The 20,407-nt window shown below is 38.4% G+C and overlaps 1 protein-coding gene across 1 annotated transcript in view; it reads right to left on the minus strand.

Moving 5' to 3' along the window:
- The window catches only part of LOC149239893 (chloroplastic import inner membrane translocase subunit TIM22-2-like), a 76,744-nt gene extending 58,755 nt beyond the window's left edge, over positions 1 to 17,989 (minus strand). The window contains exon 1 of the mRNA XM_089373579.1: positions 17,691 to 17,989. Coding sequence (XP_089229705.1) covers positions 17,691 to 17,856 — 166 coding nt within the window. The 5' untranslated portion in view covers positions 17,857 to 17,989. The remainder of the gene's footprint in view (positions 1 to 17,690) is intronic.
- Positions 17,990 to 20,407: the final 2,418 nt, after the last annotated feature.

Here is a 20,407-nt window from a genome sequence, read left to right on the forward strand (position 1 = left end):
ACAGCAGGCATGGAAATCGGCTCTTGATCTGGACATCCCTATACAGTGGCGACTTGATTGGCAGGAATACACGGATGCTCTTACACAGGCACACATCCGACTATCTGAAGGACCAGACGAGATTATATGGGCCTTCGCCAAACACGGAACATATTCTCCAAAAGAGGGTTATATTAGATTAATGGAACCATTCAAACCCCAGAACATAAACCCGACTTGGAGATTACTCTGGAAGCTTAAGGCGGCCCCTCGTACCCGCTTACTGATGTGGAACATTTTGTTTGATAAGATCCCTACAGGGTCAAATCTGATGAAAAGATCTTTTCATGGCCCTTTCTGGTGTCACCTGTGTCGCAATGATGAAGAGAGTACTGAACATCTCTTCCTAAATTGCCCCACCTCTAAGGAACATTGGAATTCCATCATTACTCACTATCCAAGCTTAAAAAACTGGCATGGACACAACATTCTGGATGCCTGGAGTACATGGTGTCAAAACCAAAATGGAAAATCCAGAAACATGCCTCTTCTAGTTTGCTGGTCATTATGGATTGCTAGAAATCATTCTATTTTCAACCACAAAACACCCCATTGGCCCGCCATCTTGCTCCATACCATTGCGGATTATGATCTTCTTCCCGAGGAGGACTCCAATGCCCCTCCCCGCACCATTATACCAGAAATCATAGACAAATCAAAACCGTGGGCATACTTTGATGGCTCTACGCAGGAGGCAGGATGTGGTGGCGGAGCCATACTCTACCTAAATGATACACATTGTTTCAAGATCCAAATAAGTTTAGGCAGGGGAACTAATAATTATGCTGAACTCTGTACTGCTAAACATCTCATTCATTTTGCATTGGAAAAGCATTGCAGACATCTACAGCTGTTTGGTGATTCCAAAATCGTTTGTAATTGGTTAAATAATGCATCCCACTGTAATGCATTTTCATTGAGGCATATATTAGAAGAAGCACAAAGATTGATATCTTCTTTTGACTCCTTTGCCTGTCGCCACATTTACAGGGAGCAAAATACAGGGGCAGATCACCTTTCCAAAGAGGCAGCGCTTAGACAGGGCAATGACTGGTTGATCTAGGAGGAAATAGATGGGACCTTCCACCAGCATTACCACAGACCTTTTGTGGAACTTAGAGAAAATGGGCTTTAAGCCCTATAATATTTTCTGATAATCTTGTATATATCATGTTTGTATTTACAACTTTTTGGTCTATATTTATGACTTTGGATATACAGTCCAGATTTTGATACTTAGTTTCTCTCTCTGCGAAGAGACAGCTTTCAATTTTGATCTTGTTCTCTCTATGTTAGAGAGCAGGCATAGACACAGTACAACAGATAACAGACTCCCTGCGTGGAGATACAACTGTTTCTTTCCTTTTTTCTAGTCAACAGTTTTTTGAACTTGACAGGCAACTCTGCCTCCATATGCATATGCCTTAGCATCTACAAAATGTAATTTCTCATATATCAATAGAAATTACGACTTTTTTCCATGGGGAAAAATAGTAAATCTATAGATCCAGAAATCTAATAAAACTATAGTAGTGTAGAACTTCATATTTTAAATATAATTTTATTAGATCTATTGTGATGAACTGTACAGTGGAATATCAACGATAGTTTATGGATCATATTGGTATCAAAGCAAGTTTCTTTAGGTGTATTGTGGAGATTTGCAAGGGATCTAGATTGGTTGGGCCAAAAATCGTAAAACCCTAATCATGGTCGAAGACTCTGTGAATAACCCTTGTGATCCTACAAAGGAGAGGTTTTCGCCACTAGAACAAGAAGTCGTTGATATAAATCTTAACATAAATCTCCTCACGGTGGCCCTAATCAATAAGCTTGGCATATTTGGAGAAGATGGGAGTTCAAATGCAAATAACAAATCAGAAGAGGGATAAGAAGAACGGGAAGAAACGGAGAACCAACCAAAGAAAGAACCTAGAAAAAATCAACCTAGTTCAAGTGTCGTGAATCAATCACAACCCCTGTTTAAAATGTGGAAGCAAAGGTCGATATCAAGCCATATCACGGTGAGATCGATGCTCTGAAGTTAAATCACTAGTTGCAGCAATTGGAAGTGTATTTCAATGTCCATCAAATTGAGGAAGAAAAAAAGTTTTCATTTGCGCGGCTGAAATTAGAGGGCCATGCCCTAACTTGGCAAAAAAAACCACACAAAAACCCTGAGGTTGGAGGGGGAGCTTACAGGGACTAAGTGGGAGGACTTCAAAACCCTCATTAAGTCATAGTTTTACCTTATTGGGTACGTAGAGGACCAGTGGATCTGGTCGCACTACTTCAAGCAAAAGTCGAGACAAAGCATGCAGAAGTACACCACAGAGTTCAAAAAGATGGCCATAATGTTGGGTATCTCCCCAAAGAACCCAGATGTATTCCTCAAGTATTTGGGGGGTCTACAACGCCATTTGTGGGAGCAAGTGATGTTGTTCAAGCCCAAATCAGTGGAAAAGGCTTATGTATGGCACAATACCTGGAGAACATAGGCTTGAAGAGAGTGCAATCAAGTGGATTGAAGCAGAAGGAGCAACAAAACGCTTCTAAGGAGGGGAAGAATAAGCAAAAAGGGGGGAAAGATAAAAAGACAACAACCACCACACACCAATGCAAAGATCCCAGTAACCACTGTGACATTGACGGCCATATAGAGGAGAAGTGCTAGAAATTGCATCCAAAGTTGAACTCGAAGTACAAAAAAAAAGACAAGAAGAAGAATCTCATGGCCATTGATTCAAGCTACCAATTTGAAAGCAACTCGAACGTGGATGAGAAGATCGTCTATACATCAATGCAGAAGGAGGTGAACCTGAATAGCCTTCAACAACAAGAAGAGAAAGAAATTACCAAACTCTTCCATATAAAGATACAAGTTAAGAAGACAAAGATTGATGCTCTACTTGACTCAGGATTGCAGGCAAATCTCATTGCAGCAGAGTTGGTCAAGAAGTTGGGGTTGGAAGTTCGAGATCATCCAAACCCATATCCACTGGGATGGGTAAATAAGGATATAGAGTTGAAAGTAACAAAACAGTGCAAAATTAGATTTTCCATTAGTGTTGATTTTATTGATAAAGTAGAACTAGATGTGGTTCTCCTTGATATATGTGGAGTCATGTTTGGCAGTCCCTACATGTACATGTGAGATGTAATATTCATGTGGAGAGGCAACCAGTATTGGCTCGTCAAGGATGGAAAATAATTCACCATCAATGCGCACAAAGGCAAGTCGAAATTCCACCAGTGAGTGCCAACCAAGTGATCAGTTCCAGCAAGAAGTATGTTTTATTGTTTTTAAGAGAAAATTAGTCTATAGAAGAGTCAGCAAGAAGCAAGGCATCCCTAGAGGGGTGTACTAAGAAACAGAAACAACAATTGGAAGAGTTGCTACAAGACACAGGGATGTCTTCTAAGAGGCTAAAGGGAGAAGTGGAGCACAAGATCCAGTTATTGTCGAACACTCCATTGCCAAACATAGGGTTGTATAGGCAGTTTATTATATAAGCAAGTGAAGTGAAGAAACAATGGAAACAGTAGCTAGAATAGGGTGTCACATCACCATGTGGGTCAACCATCATCATTGTGCCAAAGAAAGACGAGACTTGGCAGATGTGTATAAATTACAGGGCGTTAAACAAAATCACGCTCAAGAACAAGTACCCTCTGCCCCAGATAGATGACCTGTTGGATTAGTTGCAACAAGAAAAATACTTCACCAAGATGGACTTAAAGTCTGGATATCACTAGGTTCGAGTCAAAGACGATTTTACCTGGAAGACCGCCTTCAAAACCAGCCAAGGTTTGTATGAGTGGTTAGTCGTGCCATTTGGCCAATGTAATGCACAAACTACGTTTATGAGATTAATGAATGATGTATTATGCTCTTTTATAGATTCATTTGTTATTGTCTATTTAGATGATATATCGGTATACAATGCTACCTGGGAGGAGCACATATCACATTTGACGCAGGTGTTGGAGACATTAAAGAAGTACCAGCTACTAGCAAATCTCAAGAAGTGTGAGCTTGCATGGCAGTGTTTGGTGTATATGGGGTATGTGATAGGTGGAGGAGAGCTGAAGATAGTTCCTACCAAGATGGAGGTCATCATGAAATGGATAATGTTTCTGAGGTCAAGAGTTTTATTGAGGCAACACATTACTTGAGGAAATTCATAGCCTCATTTTCAGCAGTAGCAGCACCGCTCTGCACCATAATAGCAAGCGGCAAGAGTTTCCAATGGGAAAAAGGTCTGCAGAGGGCTTTCAAGGAGCTAAAGAAGAAAATTAGTTAAGCATCAGTTCTAGCATTCCCAAACTTGCAACAACCCTTTGAAGTGGAGACAAATGCGAGTGGGTATGTTATGGGAGCGGTCTTGATGCAGGCAAGAAGGCATGTATGCTACCATTCTGAAGTATTTCTTGGGCACTTCTTAACTACCCTACTTACGACAAGGAGCTTTATGCCCTGGTGCAAGCTATGAAGAAGTGGAAGCACTATCTGATGGGAAACGACACAGTAATTCACACATATCACCAGCCACTACAATACTTGCAAGCCCAGAGTAAGCTACAGCTGACCAAGCACTACAAGTGGATGAGGTTTCTACAACGGTTTCATTTGGTGATCAAGTATAAGAAGGGCAGCACAAACAAGTTGGTTGGCATGCTTTCAAGGCCACCCACATCAAAGATCACGGCTTTGGGGACTCTTATGCACATAGAGCCATTCACCCATGATGCATACAAAGAGACATATTCAAAGGATGAGGACTTCAAGGAGGTGTTTCAGCAATTGCAGAGTTAGAGTCATGTGCACGATGCCGACAGCACTGTTGACTACCATCTCTAGGATGGATTACTCTACAGGTTGGATAAGCTATGTGTTCCTAAAGGTCAGGTATTTTAGTTGATTAGAGAGGCTCACACCTCCAAGGTTGCAGGGCACTTTGGTGTAGGGAAGATCATGGCCAACTTGCAGAGGTATGTGTATTGGCCCAAGATGCAAGAACAAGTAGCTAGGTTCATAAGAGGATGTATGCTTTGTTGTACCAACATGCCTAGCAATAAGAAACAGGGTCTATAACGTCCTTTATATGTACCCACTAGTCCTTGGGAAAGCATTTCCATAGACTTTGTGGGAGGTTTACGAACAACCAAGAAGGGACATGACTACCTGTTCGTGGTAGTTGACAGGTTCAGCAAGACGTGTATTTTGATGCCCTATAAAAAGACCATTAATGGGCAAGAAGCAGCGAACTTGTTCTTTGGATAGGTCTAGGTGCACTTTGGGATACCAAGGAGCATCGTTTCAGACAGGTATACGAGATTTCTCAGTGCATTCTAAACAACATTGTGATATACATAGAGTTGAAGAGATCTACAACATTCCATCCACAGACAGATGGACAGACAGAAGTAGTCAACAGGACTTTGTTGTAGCTTCTGAGGGGATACAACCAAAAGTATCTGAAGACCTAGGATGAAAATCTAGTATATATACAACATTATTACAATAGAGCAGTCCACACTTCTACAAGAAACTTCCCATTTGAAACCTGTTTTGTATATTTGTTGCCTTCACCTTTGGACATTGCATATGGGCAACAAGGAGGAGTGAGGGAACATCTTACAAGAGATGACTTGAGGGCTGAAAAGTTTGTAGAAAATATCAGGGAGATCCATATACAGGTACAAGGGACTGCAGAAGTCATAAGAGAAATATAAGGCCAGGCATGATTAGCATAGAATAGAGAAATCAATCAAGGTGGGAGACAAAGTATGGCTACAGTTGAACAAGGGAAAGCTACAAAGACCTGGTAAGAAAATCAAGGCTCTGAGGGTATGGTCCCTTTGAGATGCTGGAAAATGTGGGTGATAATGCCTATCGACTTAATTTACCACCATATATGCACATTTACTCAGACGTGAACGTAGAGAATTTGAAACTCTCTGAACCTTCCATGTTAGATCAGGAAAAGGAACAAGTCCTACCTTATGTGGAGTATTTGACACCAGATGCTCAGGTAGAGTTGAAAGAAGATACAATAAATCTACAGATCCATAAATCTAATAAAACTGTGATAGTGTAGAACTTCAGATTTTAAATATAATTTTATCAGATCTGTTGTGACAAACTATCCAGTGGAATATCATTTTATCAATCAGTTTTTAACATGTCCTAATACTTGTTACGATTAGGGTATTTAGACCTTCTATGTCCATAGCTCTAGATGTGTGAGTAAAGTTTGTTGATGTGGCATCCACTTGACATTATGGAGGTGAACACACGCATATGTAAACTTCTAGATACCATAATTTTATCATACATACTCCGATTGAGGAGTTCATTGGATTATTAAAAAGTTAAAGTTCAACATGAACTAACCCTTGGGGAAGCATGCTACATCGATTCAATTTTAGGCCGCAGTTTTCAATTTTGGCCCCACTAGGTGGATTCCAAGATCGATGCTAAAAATAACACATACAAGTCCACAAATATAATTCTTCACCCTAGGAAGTACCAAGAATGATAAAAAATATATAATGATCTAACTTGTATCCTTTGAAAGATATTTGCGAATGAAATCAACTCCTACACATCTTTGGTAAAGCTTTGAGCATTGTTGTTAAAAAATTGTGAGACTCTAAGTGGCATTATAAGCACTAATCACATCCCTTCCTAATCCAAATCTAGCAATTCTACGTAAGACCAAGTGAAATTACCTCATGCTCGAACATCCCTTCTAACGTTGACATTCCCCTAAATAAATTGTGGAGTTGGTTTTTAAACAAGATCAAGGGTAAGACACCTAAGTGGTACAATCTTAACCTTCCCCCTTCTTGTAAAATAATGATGGTATTTAGAATTTTGAAGACTTCCACTAGATGCAAATTATGCTTTGTGGGTAAAGATGTTAAGAAGGTTCAATTGAAGTAAAGAGGTCCATTCTAAAAGCCTAACCTCAATTAATTGGATAGAATTTATTTTGCCAAAGAATAAAAGAAACATATGTTGAAATATGTAACTAGGTTCGGTCTTTGTAATGACATATGTAATCATGATTTTATATATTTTATGTAATGAGAAAAATAAATTTACTATTGTTGTTCTTTAGGCATGGGTTTCATGCTCAAGGAAATTTATTTTTTAGGTCAAGCTCCCATTGTGAGCTCCTAGGGCTTGTCATGGAGTCTTCAAGTCATTAAGTCATTGCTATCAAACAAGTTCGCCTACACAAGCAACAAGTCGACCTAAAGACATTTACAAGTCGGCCTAAAACATTGATGAGAAGCCTATATAAAGGAGGCTTCAACCTCATTTTGAAGATACACTTCACACACTCAAGTTTGATCACAAGGAAGAGAAAAAGTGCAAAGAAGAGAAGGATGAAGAAAGAAGAGCAAGGACAAGATTTCTGATTTGGTTTTTAGGTTGTTTCTCTCCACACGTGTGAGGAAACTAGGGCACATCCTAATGCAGCAAATCAGAAGAACAGTCACCTCAAGAAGTTTGAATCAAGACAAGGAAAGGATCTATCTTGCAAACTAAAATCACAAAGAGACTAGCTCAAGTCAAGCGAAGGAGAAGAAGGGCTAAAATTGCCCTAATCCTGTCACACGTGCAAAATGTACAGTCAAGCCGAGAGTTCCAAGAAGAGAGGCCGAAAATTTCAAACTAGTGTTGTAGGGCCGAAGGTTGGCTTAGTGGGTCCTGACCTAGGTTCAGAGTTAAGTTTGCCAAACAAATCCCTACACTACTGGCCCTTTTGGCATCAATCCACAGAGAGTCTCAGCTGAAGCAGTATAGGGGATGTTGGAACCAAGTTTTCACACCCAAAGATGAGCTTGCTGTCGTTTTAAGGCCTAAACCTTCCTTTGCGCAGATCGATTAGCCCTTAAGGCTTATCGATATGACTTCCTTTTATCAACCTCTAGACCTTTGCGAAGGTTTACGACTATCTTTTGCGAACCCTAAACAGGTGAATCAACCACTTACGTGCCTCTGTGATTACTCCTAACTCTGTTATTACCCAAATCAGCTTAAGTATTTGATATTTTTAACATGCATTAAGATATTCTTCGCGTAAATAGATATTATTACTTGCGTTCATATGACAATACAAATTGTGTAAAATCACGCATCAATACAGTATTAAATCATAAACCCATCATTCATCATAACATAAACGCATTGATTCATAACAAAAGTAAATGGACAAAACACAGATATTTCCAGACTAATCTCTTTATTGATACTTCAGTTCTACTTACAGAATCAAGACTACCCTGTGCACTCAGCTGCAGGGGTCCGCGCACTCGGCTGCAGACTTTACTCTAGGCCTCTGCGCACAGCTACAAAGCCTCTCTTCTACGCTAAGACTTTTCGCTCTTCACTTCTAATGACCCATTACATTCATTGATCTCTCTACTATTATGCCTTAGACTCTCTAAGACTCTCCTTTTTATACAATCCCATGGTCTGCAGACCATGGGTAGATCTATTCAAGCCGACACAACTTACATAACAAAAGGGTAAAACCCCTTATGACACTTAACTATCTATGCGCTCCGCGACCACAGCTTTCAAAGACTTTACACTTTACCTAAAAACTTGGGCTTTTGCCCCAAAATTTGACCACAGGGGACCCTGTCCCAACAGTAGGGCCGAAGGTTGCGGACAAAGAAGAGATTGCAGTAGCATCAAGAAGAAGTTGACTTTGACTTAAGGTAAGTTTGACTTGGTCTTGGGGGAGTTTTTGGTCAAGGGTCTAGGTCTTGGAATTCGTAAATTGAAGGTTCTATAAGAAGAAGAATTCTTGTGGGTTTTCCTCTTAGAGTTGGAGAGGTTTTGGCCCTGGTTGATCGCCTATATCCTGTGTCCTTTGTCTTAATGTTCTTTATGGTTTGGTAGTTGTTTGATGAAGAAAAATACTAATAATAAACAAGAGAAAGAAGAAGCTAATTAAGTGAAGTAAAAATATATCACAAGCAGTTATCAAGAAAATAGAAATCATCTATCTAGCTACCCCTAGATTTCTCAACATGTTATCAAAGCTAAGGTGACAAGACAAGGAAGGGCAGCTTAAAGAAGGACTCCACACTTGAAGTATTCTTGGGAACCTCGCTCAACCATCACATCGAGAAGAAGGAGACCTCAAAGACCCTATCTCTACTCAAATAAAGAAGAACTACAAATGGAGCATCTTGAAGCATCTACATCAAAGAAAAGCAAGGAGAAGGCATTATCATCATCATCAAGGAACCAAGGTGATCTCCCTCTCTTTGAAGAATCACTTTTAAAGTAAGATATCTTCATCAAGAAGACATCTTCTATTATCAACATCATCATCAAAATCAAGAAGGCATCAAGTTGAAGATAATGTCATCAAAAAGTATCTCCACAAATAAGTATCTTTATGTCCACATCTGAATCTATCAAAATGACTTCATTCTGTAAGGAAAGCAACAAATCGGTTGGGTCATCAAACTTTCTTGCATGGAAGAAGAGGATTGATTTGATCCTCGTAGAAAATGAAGTCGTTGATCACGTTAAGGGATCAATCACTAACCTCCAAAGGAAGAAGCTCAAGCTCTTGCAAAGTACATGAACGGGGAAATTAGGGCTCAAAGGATCCTTATAGAATCCATCAAAGATCCTCCCATACCCTATGTATCAAAGTTGGAGACATCAAAAGAAATGTATCATAAGCTAGTATAATTGTTCTCCGTAAGTATTGCTAGAGAAGTAATATCATTAAGACAAGAACTCTACAAGATGAAGATATCTAAGGAAGATGGAATAGCCTCATACTTTATGAGGGTATCAAAAATAAGAGACCAACTACAAGAATTGGGAGAAATAATGTCCGATAAAGAAATGACCACCATAGTGCTTAACGCACTACCGAAGGAATGGAGCAACTTCACATCAAGCATCTATTGAAAAAAGGAAGCTACCCCATTCAATGAACTTTGGTCATTATGTAAAATTGAAGAAACCAAGCTGAAGGCAAAAAGTGATGTAGGATCAAACGAGTAAGCACAAGCATTTGCTGCCATGGCTAAGAGAAAGGGAAAGTTTGGTCCTCAGAAATAAATTTAAAAAAAAAAAAAAAATCCAATGCTATGGTTGTCATGAATATGGGCACTACAATAGAGATTGTCCTCAGCTCAAAAAGGACAACAACAAAGGAGGAAGGGAAGAAGCCCACGTCACTGAAGAAGTGGAAGAAGTTGAAAAGAAACCATCAAAGAAGGAAGTAAAAGATCTCTTCTATGATTGAGATCATCTTCTCCATCAAGTTCTTTTCAGTTTTTGTAAATTATAGCTATCATGGTAGGAAACATTAGAAGCATGATAGGATGCATCATTCTAGGAGATGGCATCATAAGGGCATACGATTGAAGCAAGAGCGCATGACATCATCATAGAAAGCTTCAAAGATAGCTGAAATAGAAGTCTATGGCAATCATCATTAGAAGGAAGTAGCTCTTGGTAACCTCATTGAAAACATAAGTAGTACTTATGGGTAGAAAAAAGTCATCTAGCATAGAGCTGATCATACATCATCATTAAGAAGGAGCATTTGCAGAAAGAGGATAATCAAGATCCTCTATTGGAATCTTCATTAAAAGATTCACCTCTCTTGGAAGCAGCGTCTCGTTGAGGATTCCACCTTGGATGGGATTCATTGTTTGGAAGAATGATGGTATGATGACAAAGAAATGCAGCACGTCGAGTTGGTTAAAGCACTTTCAATCAAGGGAAAGAAGTTGTTGAAGGAAGTATAGATGAGCAAAGGAAGAAAAGAGGTATGTATGCACATGTTTAATGAATTGAGTCATGTCATCATGTAGTTGTAGACAGCATGGATAGATCTTCTACCTCATGAGTATTATCAAAAGAAAGGGATCTCATTCGTTGGAAGGATGCATGAGGGCATTATTGACTAGATGAAATCAACATAATAAGTCCTAATATAGAATATGAGGTGGCTAACAAAGATGAAGGAACTATGGATGGAAATTCCTGGCAAACAATATGTGAAGAAAGAAAGAAGAGATCATGAAAGATGCAACTATGGTCACATAGAAAAGGAAATCAACATCTGATAACTAGAGGAATTGGCCATGATATCTCCATCGAAAAGGTATGAAGACTCTAATGAAGTTTGAAAAGGAAGGAGACCATTGACATTGAATATCTTGGAGATGTGTCAATATATATATGAGCAGGATGTTGATGTTGTAGCAAGCAGATGTCATGATGAAAGGCCATCACAAAAGGTAACTTTGATTTGATGTTCATTTTTTATTTTTGAACAACATCTGGATGGATTGATATAGGGCTACCAAAAGAGAGTTGTAAATGACACCTAAAACTAGCACTCATGTGGTTGGATGAAAGATCCTAAAGGAAACATGACTTGGAAGAGGTAGTTGTATGAAGAAAATCCAGATGTGGATTAGAAGATCACTTTTCGATAAAGAAAAAGATGACATGACTAACATGGTTCGCGAAGAAAAGTGATGGATGGTCGATGCCCTACAAAGAAGTCCCAAAAGATGAAGGCTCTAGAGTCCATATTGTAGAAGATAAACTTCATGACATCGAAAGAAGGAACCCCACAAGCAGTTGATAGTCCCATGATCTCCACCTAGAGCAGAAAGTTGTTGGAAGCAAGTCCCTGGTTAAGAGGGAGCTTGGACAAGTCCCTGAATAAGAGGGAGCTTGGGTACATTCCTTTTATAGGAATGGGTATATCCTCCTTAGTTAAGAAGGAGAGATAGACACGTCATTCTTGACTTCACTTTGGGAAGAAAGAATAGAAGATTGGGTAAGCATCTGGCATCCGATACTTTTTGAGGATGAGGTAAGGCATCTAAAATAAGAGTAGTCGTAGAGGACCGATATTCTTTGAGGACTAGGAATCCTAGATAAGAATAGTCCTGGGAGGACATACCCTGTGAACACCCGGGTGGGGTATGTACCTTGAGAGACAATGACGAAGGTGTCTATAAGTCATTAGTCTCACCAATATTGTTCTCTGATCTTGTGGAGAGATAGAGTTGTTAGTCAAGGCCTTGTTATGTGACAATGCTGGTTGTTATGATGCTAAATAGATGGGTTACCAATCCAAATCTTCTTATGAGAATTCTTCAAATTAAGAATGTCCAAGCACCTTGTATGGATTATGAATACCTCCTTAGTTAAAAGGGAGTGTTGAAATATCTAACTAGGTTCGGTCTTCATAATGACATATGTAATCATGATTTTATGTATCTGATATAATGAGAAAAATAAATTTACTATTGTTGTTCTTGAGGCATGGGTTTCATGCTCAAGGAAATGTATTTTTTAGGTCAAGCTCCCATTGTGAGCTCCTAATGCTTGTCATTGAGTCTTCAAGTCATTAAGTCGTTGTCATGTATGAAACACCCATTTGGGGCATGTTACATATTGTAAAATAAACTATTTGAGTCAAAATAGAGTCAAAATAACCCTCCAAGACCTCGTCAACTGCTATCAAACAAGTCGGCCTAAAGACAGTTACAATTTGACCTAAAACATGGATGAGAAGCCTATATACAGGAGGCTTCAACCTAACTCTGAAGACACACTTCACACACTCAAGTTCGATCACAAGGAAGAGAAAAAGTGTGAAGAAGAGCAGGACGAAGAAAGAAGAGCAAGGACAAGATTTCTGATTTGGTTTTTGGGTTGTTTCTCTCCACATGTGCAAGGAAACTAGGGCACATCCTACTGCAGCAAACCAGAAGAACAGTCACCTCAAGAAGGTTGAATCAAGACAAGGAAAGGATCTATCTTGCGAGCTGAAATCACAAAGATACTAGCTCAAGTCAAGCGAAGGAGAAGAAGGGCTAAAATTGCCCTAATCCTATCACACGTGCAAAAGGTACAGTCAACTGCAAGAGGCTGAGAGTTGCAGGAAGAGTGGCAGAAAATTTCAGACTAGTGTTGCAGGGCCGCAGGTTAAGGACGACGAAGAGATTGCAGTAGCATCAAGAAGAGGTTGACTTTGACTTAAGATAAGTTTGACTTGGTTTTGGAGGAGTTTTTGGTCAAGGGTCTAGGTCTTGGAATTCGTCAATTGAAGATTCTATAAGAAGAAGAATTCTTGTGGGTTTTCCTCTCGGAGTCAGAAAGGTTTTGGCCCTGGTTGATCACCTGTATTCTATGTCCTTGTCTTATTGTTATTTATGGTTTGGTCATTGTTTGATGAAGAAAAGTACTAATAATAAACAAGAGAAAGAAGAAGCTAATTAAGTGAAGTAAAAATATATCACAAGCAGTGATCAAGAAAAGAGAAATCATTTATTAATTTGCCGCTAGATTTCTCAACAACATAGATCTTGTGGATATACATATTCAAGGCAATGCATTGAGTCAAATGGGTCTCCAAAAGTGCATAATAAGGCAATGAATCTTACATTATTCTTATCAATATAAGAATGAGCTAAGTTGCAGGAAGCTTGGGGGTGCTTTGTTTTTTGATGCACAAAAGATAATATGAAATGGCCCAAAATGCCCCAACATGTTTTGGGAGGCGTTTCACAATTGGAAAATGTGGCACGAACTCAGGCCCGTGTTTCAAGAAAGTTTTAACCTAGAAAGTGCACATTTCAAGCCCATGAAATCACTTAAATCGTTCACCAAGAACCCCAAAAAACACCAAAATTAAAGAAAAAACATCCTTTTTAGAATTGTCATTAATTTTTAATATTGCTTTTTAAAGTCATTTAGATTTCTTTATATTTACTTTCAATTACCTTTGAAGTCTTATATCCTGAGTTTTCTCCACTCAACCATGGATGTTAGGCAAGCTAGCTCGAGCAGATCTCAATACATTGGCTCTACCAAAAATTAATATGTTGGTGGTTAGGCTTTTGGGCACTCTAGATTTTGGATCCATGTGCATTGTATATCTTTTATTCAAATCTATCCTCTCCTTCTAAAGTTTTAGTTATCATGCTTTAGCTTGGATCAACACTTCATTTTATGCATCTTTCTTTTTATAGGAGTCGTTTTGTAGTTCCTGCTTTGTGACACCATCATTGTATTTGGCAATCCCATTGACCTACTTCAGTGATCATAGTTGGACATTAATAAAATTATCAATCTTATCTTATTAACTTAAATTTTAATATTTAAAAGATGTTTGGTAATTGAATCGGATCCATTTGGACCTCACACACATAATATAGACATTGAGTCATTTTTCAATCTTCGACATACTTATGAGTTTTTCATCATTTCAACATATGTTCATAAAAACATCTTGTACCCCTACCTCCCACACGCTTAGGGCCAAGAGTTGAGTAATTCTGAGATGAAAGCCTAAAAAGGAATTGGTTGTTCAATGGTGACAATTAATTGAAACCTATAAGCTTCCCAATGACAAATTGACCATTAAATAATGACAAATTAATCATAATGGCATTCCTACTAAATTCTCATTTATATTTGTCATTTTAATTTTCTTAATCATTTTATTACAAGTTTCAAGATAATGTGACATTTACCCAAAAAAAAACTATTTGTGAAACATTCATATCTTTTGTGTCTTTAAAAACTCGTGTTTCCCCCTTTTCCAAAGTTTTGGGGGGGTAATGTTTCTATGTTACACATGTTTCGAAAACTCATACATCTTTCGACATTTTGTGCAACTTAGGGACTCAACAAGCAAGACGTAAAAAAGGCATCAAGGGACCCTTCAATCTTCATAACATCATCAAATGTGCAAGAGATTTCAACATTGAGGACACTTCTATGAAGAGAAACTGGAAGAGTTGGTAGGAATGTTAGAAAATGGAAAGTGGCAACTTATTAAACTTATTTTCTTTTACCTTGATACTTGCTTGTGAATCTTAATCTTCTTTATGTTCTTTTAGTTAGATATTTTCATCAAACAATATCAAGAAACAGCAACAACAAAAGAGGACACAAATATAGGCTCTCAGCCAGGGCAAAACCCCTCCAAGGGGAAAACCCGGAAACTCTTCTCTTCTTAGAATCTGCTTCAAATGAGATACAAAGACCCAATCCCTAGACCAAGTCCTTCTCCCAGTACCAAGTCAGGCCTTCCTCAAGTCCTTCAATCTGCACCAAACTGCTACACACTGCAACTTTAACCTTCCAACTACAGCACTGCTACTCGACCAACAACTTCAACCTGCAACTTCGGCCTTGTTGCTCCTGAAGAAACCCTAATATAGCCATCTTTTGGGACCTTCCAGGAGCTGGATAGCTCTTCCTAAGGCCAACGAGGTCTAGACAAAGTTTCCTTCCTCCCAACTACAAGTTTTTGCACTTCATCCTACTGCAACTCAGACCTACAACTTCGGCTTCATCCTACAACCAAGAAACCCTAGAATTTCACACGTGTGAGAGAGATAGAGCCCAAAAACCAAGAATTTTTGTCCTTCTTCCGTCTTCTTGACCTTCGCTCCTCTTTTTGCAGCTACCCAACTATAGATCGAACTCTTTCTTTTAGATCGAACTTGTTGAGTGAGATCTCCAAATGAAGTCGAATTGTTCTTTATATAGCCTTCTCAAGGGGTTGAATTCCCTCCTTTAGGTTGACTTGCACTCTTGGAGATTTCGGGACTTTCTAGACTCAAAAATAATTCTTTTTACAATTACAAATTGCCCAAAAAGGTCTTATAATCATGATGTTGACACCTTTGACTCATGACAATAAATCCTAAGACCTAACAAACCCTAGAAGCACGAAGAACATGCTTTTACCTAGAAGACCATCAATAATGAGCATGAAACCCATGCTTTGATAATAATAATTGTCTTTCTTCTTTTCTTGTTTGTTACATAGGATACATATTGAAATTAGTACAACAATTATGAAGACCGAAACTAGTTACATTTCTCAACAAGGAGATCTTCGTAAATCTGCAAAGAGATCTAGTGGGTCATGGAAGGGGTTTTTCCATTAGTTATGATAGCATTTAGAACCTTTCAACCAATGAAGGCTCTTTAGGGAGAATCGATTGTGCAGCGAGGAGATCAATCAATGGAAGGACCATTAAGACTTTCAAGTTGAGACCAGTTACAGTTGATAGATTTAAGTAGGAGCTGAGATTTTCTATGGAGCAACAAAACTATCTTTTTTAATATTTTTAAGATTTTCTTGAAGAAGAAAAGTATAAGAATAAAGTTGTTGACCCATTATCAAAGTTGGAATTATGTGGTATCTTTCTCAACATTCAAGTCAACAAAATTGTACAAAAGATGGTCCCTAAAACTTTCATTCAAACCAATATAATAGAATATAGAATCTAGAGTATGAATGTAAATGGCTTAAAAGGGCACAAAATATTGGGCATGTGAGGATTTCCTTCAAATTGAAGCTTATTGCCTAGCTCATTCTATTCATAGCACTCCCAACCAAAGATAGGCTTCAAAACCTGACCTCACAAATGGAAATCGCAACTATTATAGGAAACAAGAAAATATTAGTCATGTTTTCTGGATGTAGTCGTTAACTAATGAGATTTCGATTTGGATATAAAGATTTCTTGTAAGGATGTTCACTTGGCAGGCCACCTTTCTTCGGGCTCATCAATGTTGTCATCAACCTGTTTATAGTGTTTGCCGGCTATCAAAATCGTCACCTTACATTTCCTCTGGTGAAGAAAACATGAGGACGTTAAAAGATTGGCCCAAAGAAAGAATGACTAAAATGGGTATGTTTCGTTTCTAGATTCTATAGTTATTCGCTGCACAGCTCATCCAAGTACCTTGAGGAAAGATTGTGATACGTTAGATATAGGCATTGCGATATGTTAGATATATCAGTTTTCTTCCCAAACAGAAAGGTCAGTTAGCTTGTCAGTAGCTCCCATTTTGCATTAAATTGGAAAATTAGCAGATAAACTTCAGTAACCATCAATTTAAAAGCTTCCAAAATATATAAGCCAATAGGAAACAATTGAATCATTTCAAGAATGTCATAACTCATAATACATCAACGAGTACTGTTTGCTGATCTAGGGTCTACTGGTTGGAAGGTTCATTGCCATGCAAATGACCCAGGCTCAGACCCTGGCGAGCATAAAGCCTAGACTAATATGTGCGCTGGCCGAGTTAGATGGCTCCCCTCCTTGGAGTGGGACAGTGAAAATGTGGAGTTGGGATTCATAGATTCCAATTTCCCATAGATCCCAAAAAAGCATTTACCCTTGCCAAATAGAAAAAAGCATCCGCATGAACTTCTTTAAAGAGTTTGGACAACACTTGCAAAAACCCAAATAGCCTATCTCCACTGGCCCTGCTAAATAGATTAACGGAAATTGCAACTACTTGGAAGAATGTGAAAGCCATGGAAAATCCAGAGTGCCGATGTGCCGTTTTCATTGAGGGTACCAATCGATGCACTTGATAAGTTTGGCACTGTTTGTATGATAATTCCAGTTAACATACATTTTCTTAGCAGAGCTTAGAATCTGGAAATTAAATATCTGTTCTTTGTGGTAAATTTTGGGCACGATTCAACAGGTTTTTGGGTTCTTAAACGACCTAATTTGATTCATTAACAAAGTTAAGGTTTACTTCGCTTTAAGAAAATAATGTTATATGATGAAGGATAAAGGTGTGAACGAACCGAATCCAAAGATGGAGCCCATGACAGCACCCGCGGCCGCATCCCCTGCAAATTTGAGCAGGCAGACATGGGGGCCATTGTAACCTTCTCCTTCCGATGAGGTGTCTGGAGTGGTATTCTCGCTTTCAGTATCGGGGTCGGGGTTTGAAGAAGAAACCATTGCCATGTTTCACCGCTATTATCCTCTTTTGGTTCAGAGCTAGGGATTACCACCTACGGATTATCACGTGAACGTAAAACCCTGCTGCGTAAGCTGCAAATGTTCATACCTCCGTTATCATTGCTTATGTAGGATATTTATTGATTATATAAAATTATTTAACCAGCGGCCAGGTACATTTTATTTGTATTTAATAAATGGCATTACACGATTGTATCATTATCCGTATGGGCCATTAATTTTAAAAATTTGAATTGTTTGTAAGCTTGAGTGGGCCTAATGGTTAAGAGCATGTGTTTCCTTGTAAGCGGTCGCAGGTTCAAAACCAAAGGGGGGTAGAGTATGTATGCCTTCGTAGACTTAGCAGTCAAATCGCTGTGCGGAGGTGGGTCCCTTGTCCCACAAATAAGGGGGTCTCATACACCAATTTGGTGTCTAGCTTGGCTGTGACCTTAAAAATAGATATTATTATTATTATTATTATTATTAAAAAAAAAATAGAGGAGGTTATGTTGTTGAATTTTGCAATGTATCATGGTATCATGGTTGAGACATATTGTTAAAAAGGTTTGGGAGAATAAAGAAGAATTGGGTAGTTGGGATGGTGCAATATTGCCTTCTTATCTATGTCGGGTTGCTGTACGCGACGATTGTAAGGAATTTGTTGGGTTGCTGTCGGTTGACACAACATATGTACGGATATTGTATCACATTGTAATATAATTGTATCATGTTGTAATATAAAGTTTCTTCCATGGGGATTTCCCCTTTGAAAAAAAATCATGTTGCTTTGTTGATTTCAAAACAGCATTTGACACATTTTCTAAAGATAAGTTGTGGTGTAGAATGCAAGAACTTGAAATTCTCTTGCATTATAGAGTCGTTGTCCATAGACTTTATAAAGAGGTGAAAGTCAAAATTAGTACATTAGCGGGGATTTCGTAAAGTTTTAGAAGTGACATTAGAGTCAAGCAAGGTTGCCCTCTATCCCCTACTCATTTTGGTTTATATATTGATAAACTAGAAGAGTGGTTAAACTGCAAGGTGGAGATGGTGTTCAGTTGGAGGAGTTTGTGATAAAGCTTCTTTTATATGTTGATGATCTTGTATTGAATTCTAAATCGGCCCATGGATTGCAAATGCACTTATATGCCCTTGAGCATTTTTATAGAGCAGTGGGGATGCAAGTCAATACTAGAAAGACCAAAATAATGATTTTCTCTAATAAAAGGAAGTAGAGCAAGTATACGTTTTTCTTTGAAGGCAACATTCTTGAAGAAGTAAATGAGTACAAGTACCTCGGGATTGATTTCAAAAACAAACTTAATTGGGAGGACTGCAGAAAGGAGAATTTTAGGAGGGTGGAAAGCACTATATGCTCTTCAAAACAGATGTAGAGAGGCAGAGTTATGGGATTGGAAAACGACTAAAGTGCTTTTTGGACTCCTAGTTTGTCCAATGATGTTATATGGGTGTGAATTGTGGGCTAGCAAGGGGGTCTCAAAATGGAAACAAATTGAGAAAATCCAAAAACGTTTGACCATGAGCAAGTTCAAAATAAAAAGTTTGATACCTTATGAGATAATGTTTAGTGAAATAGGAGCGCCTCCCATCAAAGCAATTGCTATGGTGCAGCTCATTTGATATCTAAAAAGAATTGAGCAAATGGTTGTAGGTAGATGACCTAATGTTATCTTCAATGAAGGCACGAATGAAAGGAAGAAAACATGGATGAAACAAAACTGCACATGGATGTAAAAATGGAATATCTACCTCAATGTATGTCCCACAAATAGCAAGGAGCTAAAGAATTTTGTTATGGAGAAGTTTCGTAAACGGGTATGGGGAAAAGAGTTGGGTAGAAAGAAAAAGTACTACATTGAGAGATTCAACCCTACGTGTGATCTACAACAAAAAGAGTTCATTGGAGCTAGCATTTAGTGGAGGACAAAGGTTCTTATTGCTCAATTAAGAACCAACTTGCATCAACTTTAGTGTGAAACGGGACAGTGGAAAAAACCTAAAGAAGCTTGGGAAGAACAGGTGTGTACATTGTGCACGTCTGGGGTAGTGGAATCGAAAAAACACTCTTAACCTTATGGTCGTAGGTTTGAACCCCACGGTGGGCATTTACTGTTTTAGCCTGGTGAGCATTAAAGTTTTTGCCTGAATTTTACATTTCATTTTGGAATGTGATGCATTCAAAGACATCATAGAAAGTTATGGGAATATGTTAGCATCGGTTTCTTGACATTGTCTTTTCAGCGAGGGGATTGTTGGAAGGTTGGGCCAGCTCATCATCAATTTGAATAAGAAAATGATTGAATTGCAAAAGGCGAAAAGCAGGGAACTAATAGTCCTATAGACTATTTTTAGTCTCGTGGATGTTAAAATATCATTTCATTTCATTTTACATGTTAATTGGATGTAGTTTCAATGGTAGAGAAAATTGTTGTTATTTTTTCACTTTTGTATTTCAGATAGTTAATATTATAATGAGTACATTATTAGTCTCTACTAAGGCAGGACTCTAGTAATCGATATACCTTTTGATCAT

This window comes from Pinus tabuliformis, chromosome 8, assembly GCF_031772625.1.
Source record: "Pinus tabuliformis cultivar Carrire ecotype Pingquan chromosome 8, CPIR1, whole genome shotgun sequence".
In the NCBI taxonomy this organism is placed as follows: Eukaryota; Viridiplantae; Streptophyta; class Pinopsida; order Pinales; family Pinaceae; genus Pinus; species Pinus tabuliformis.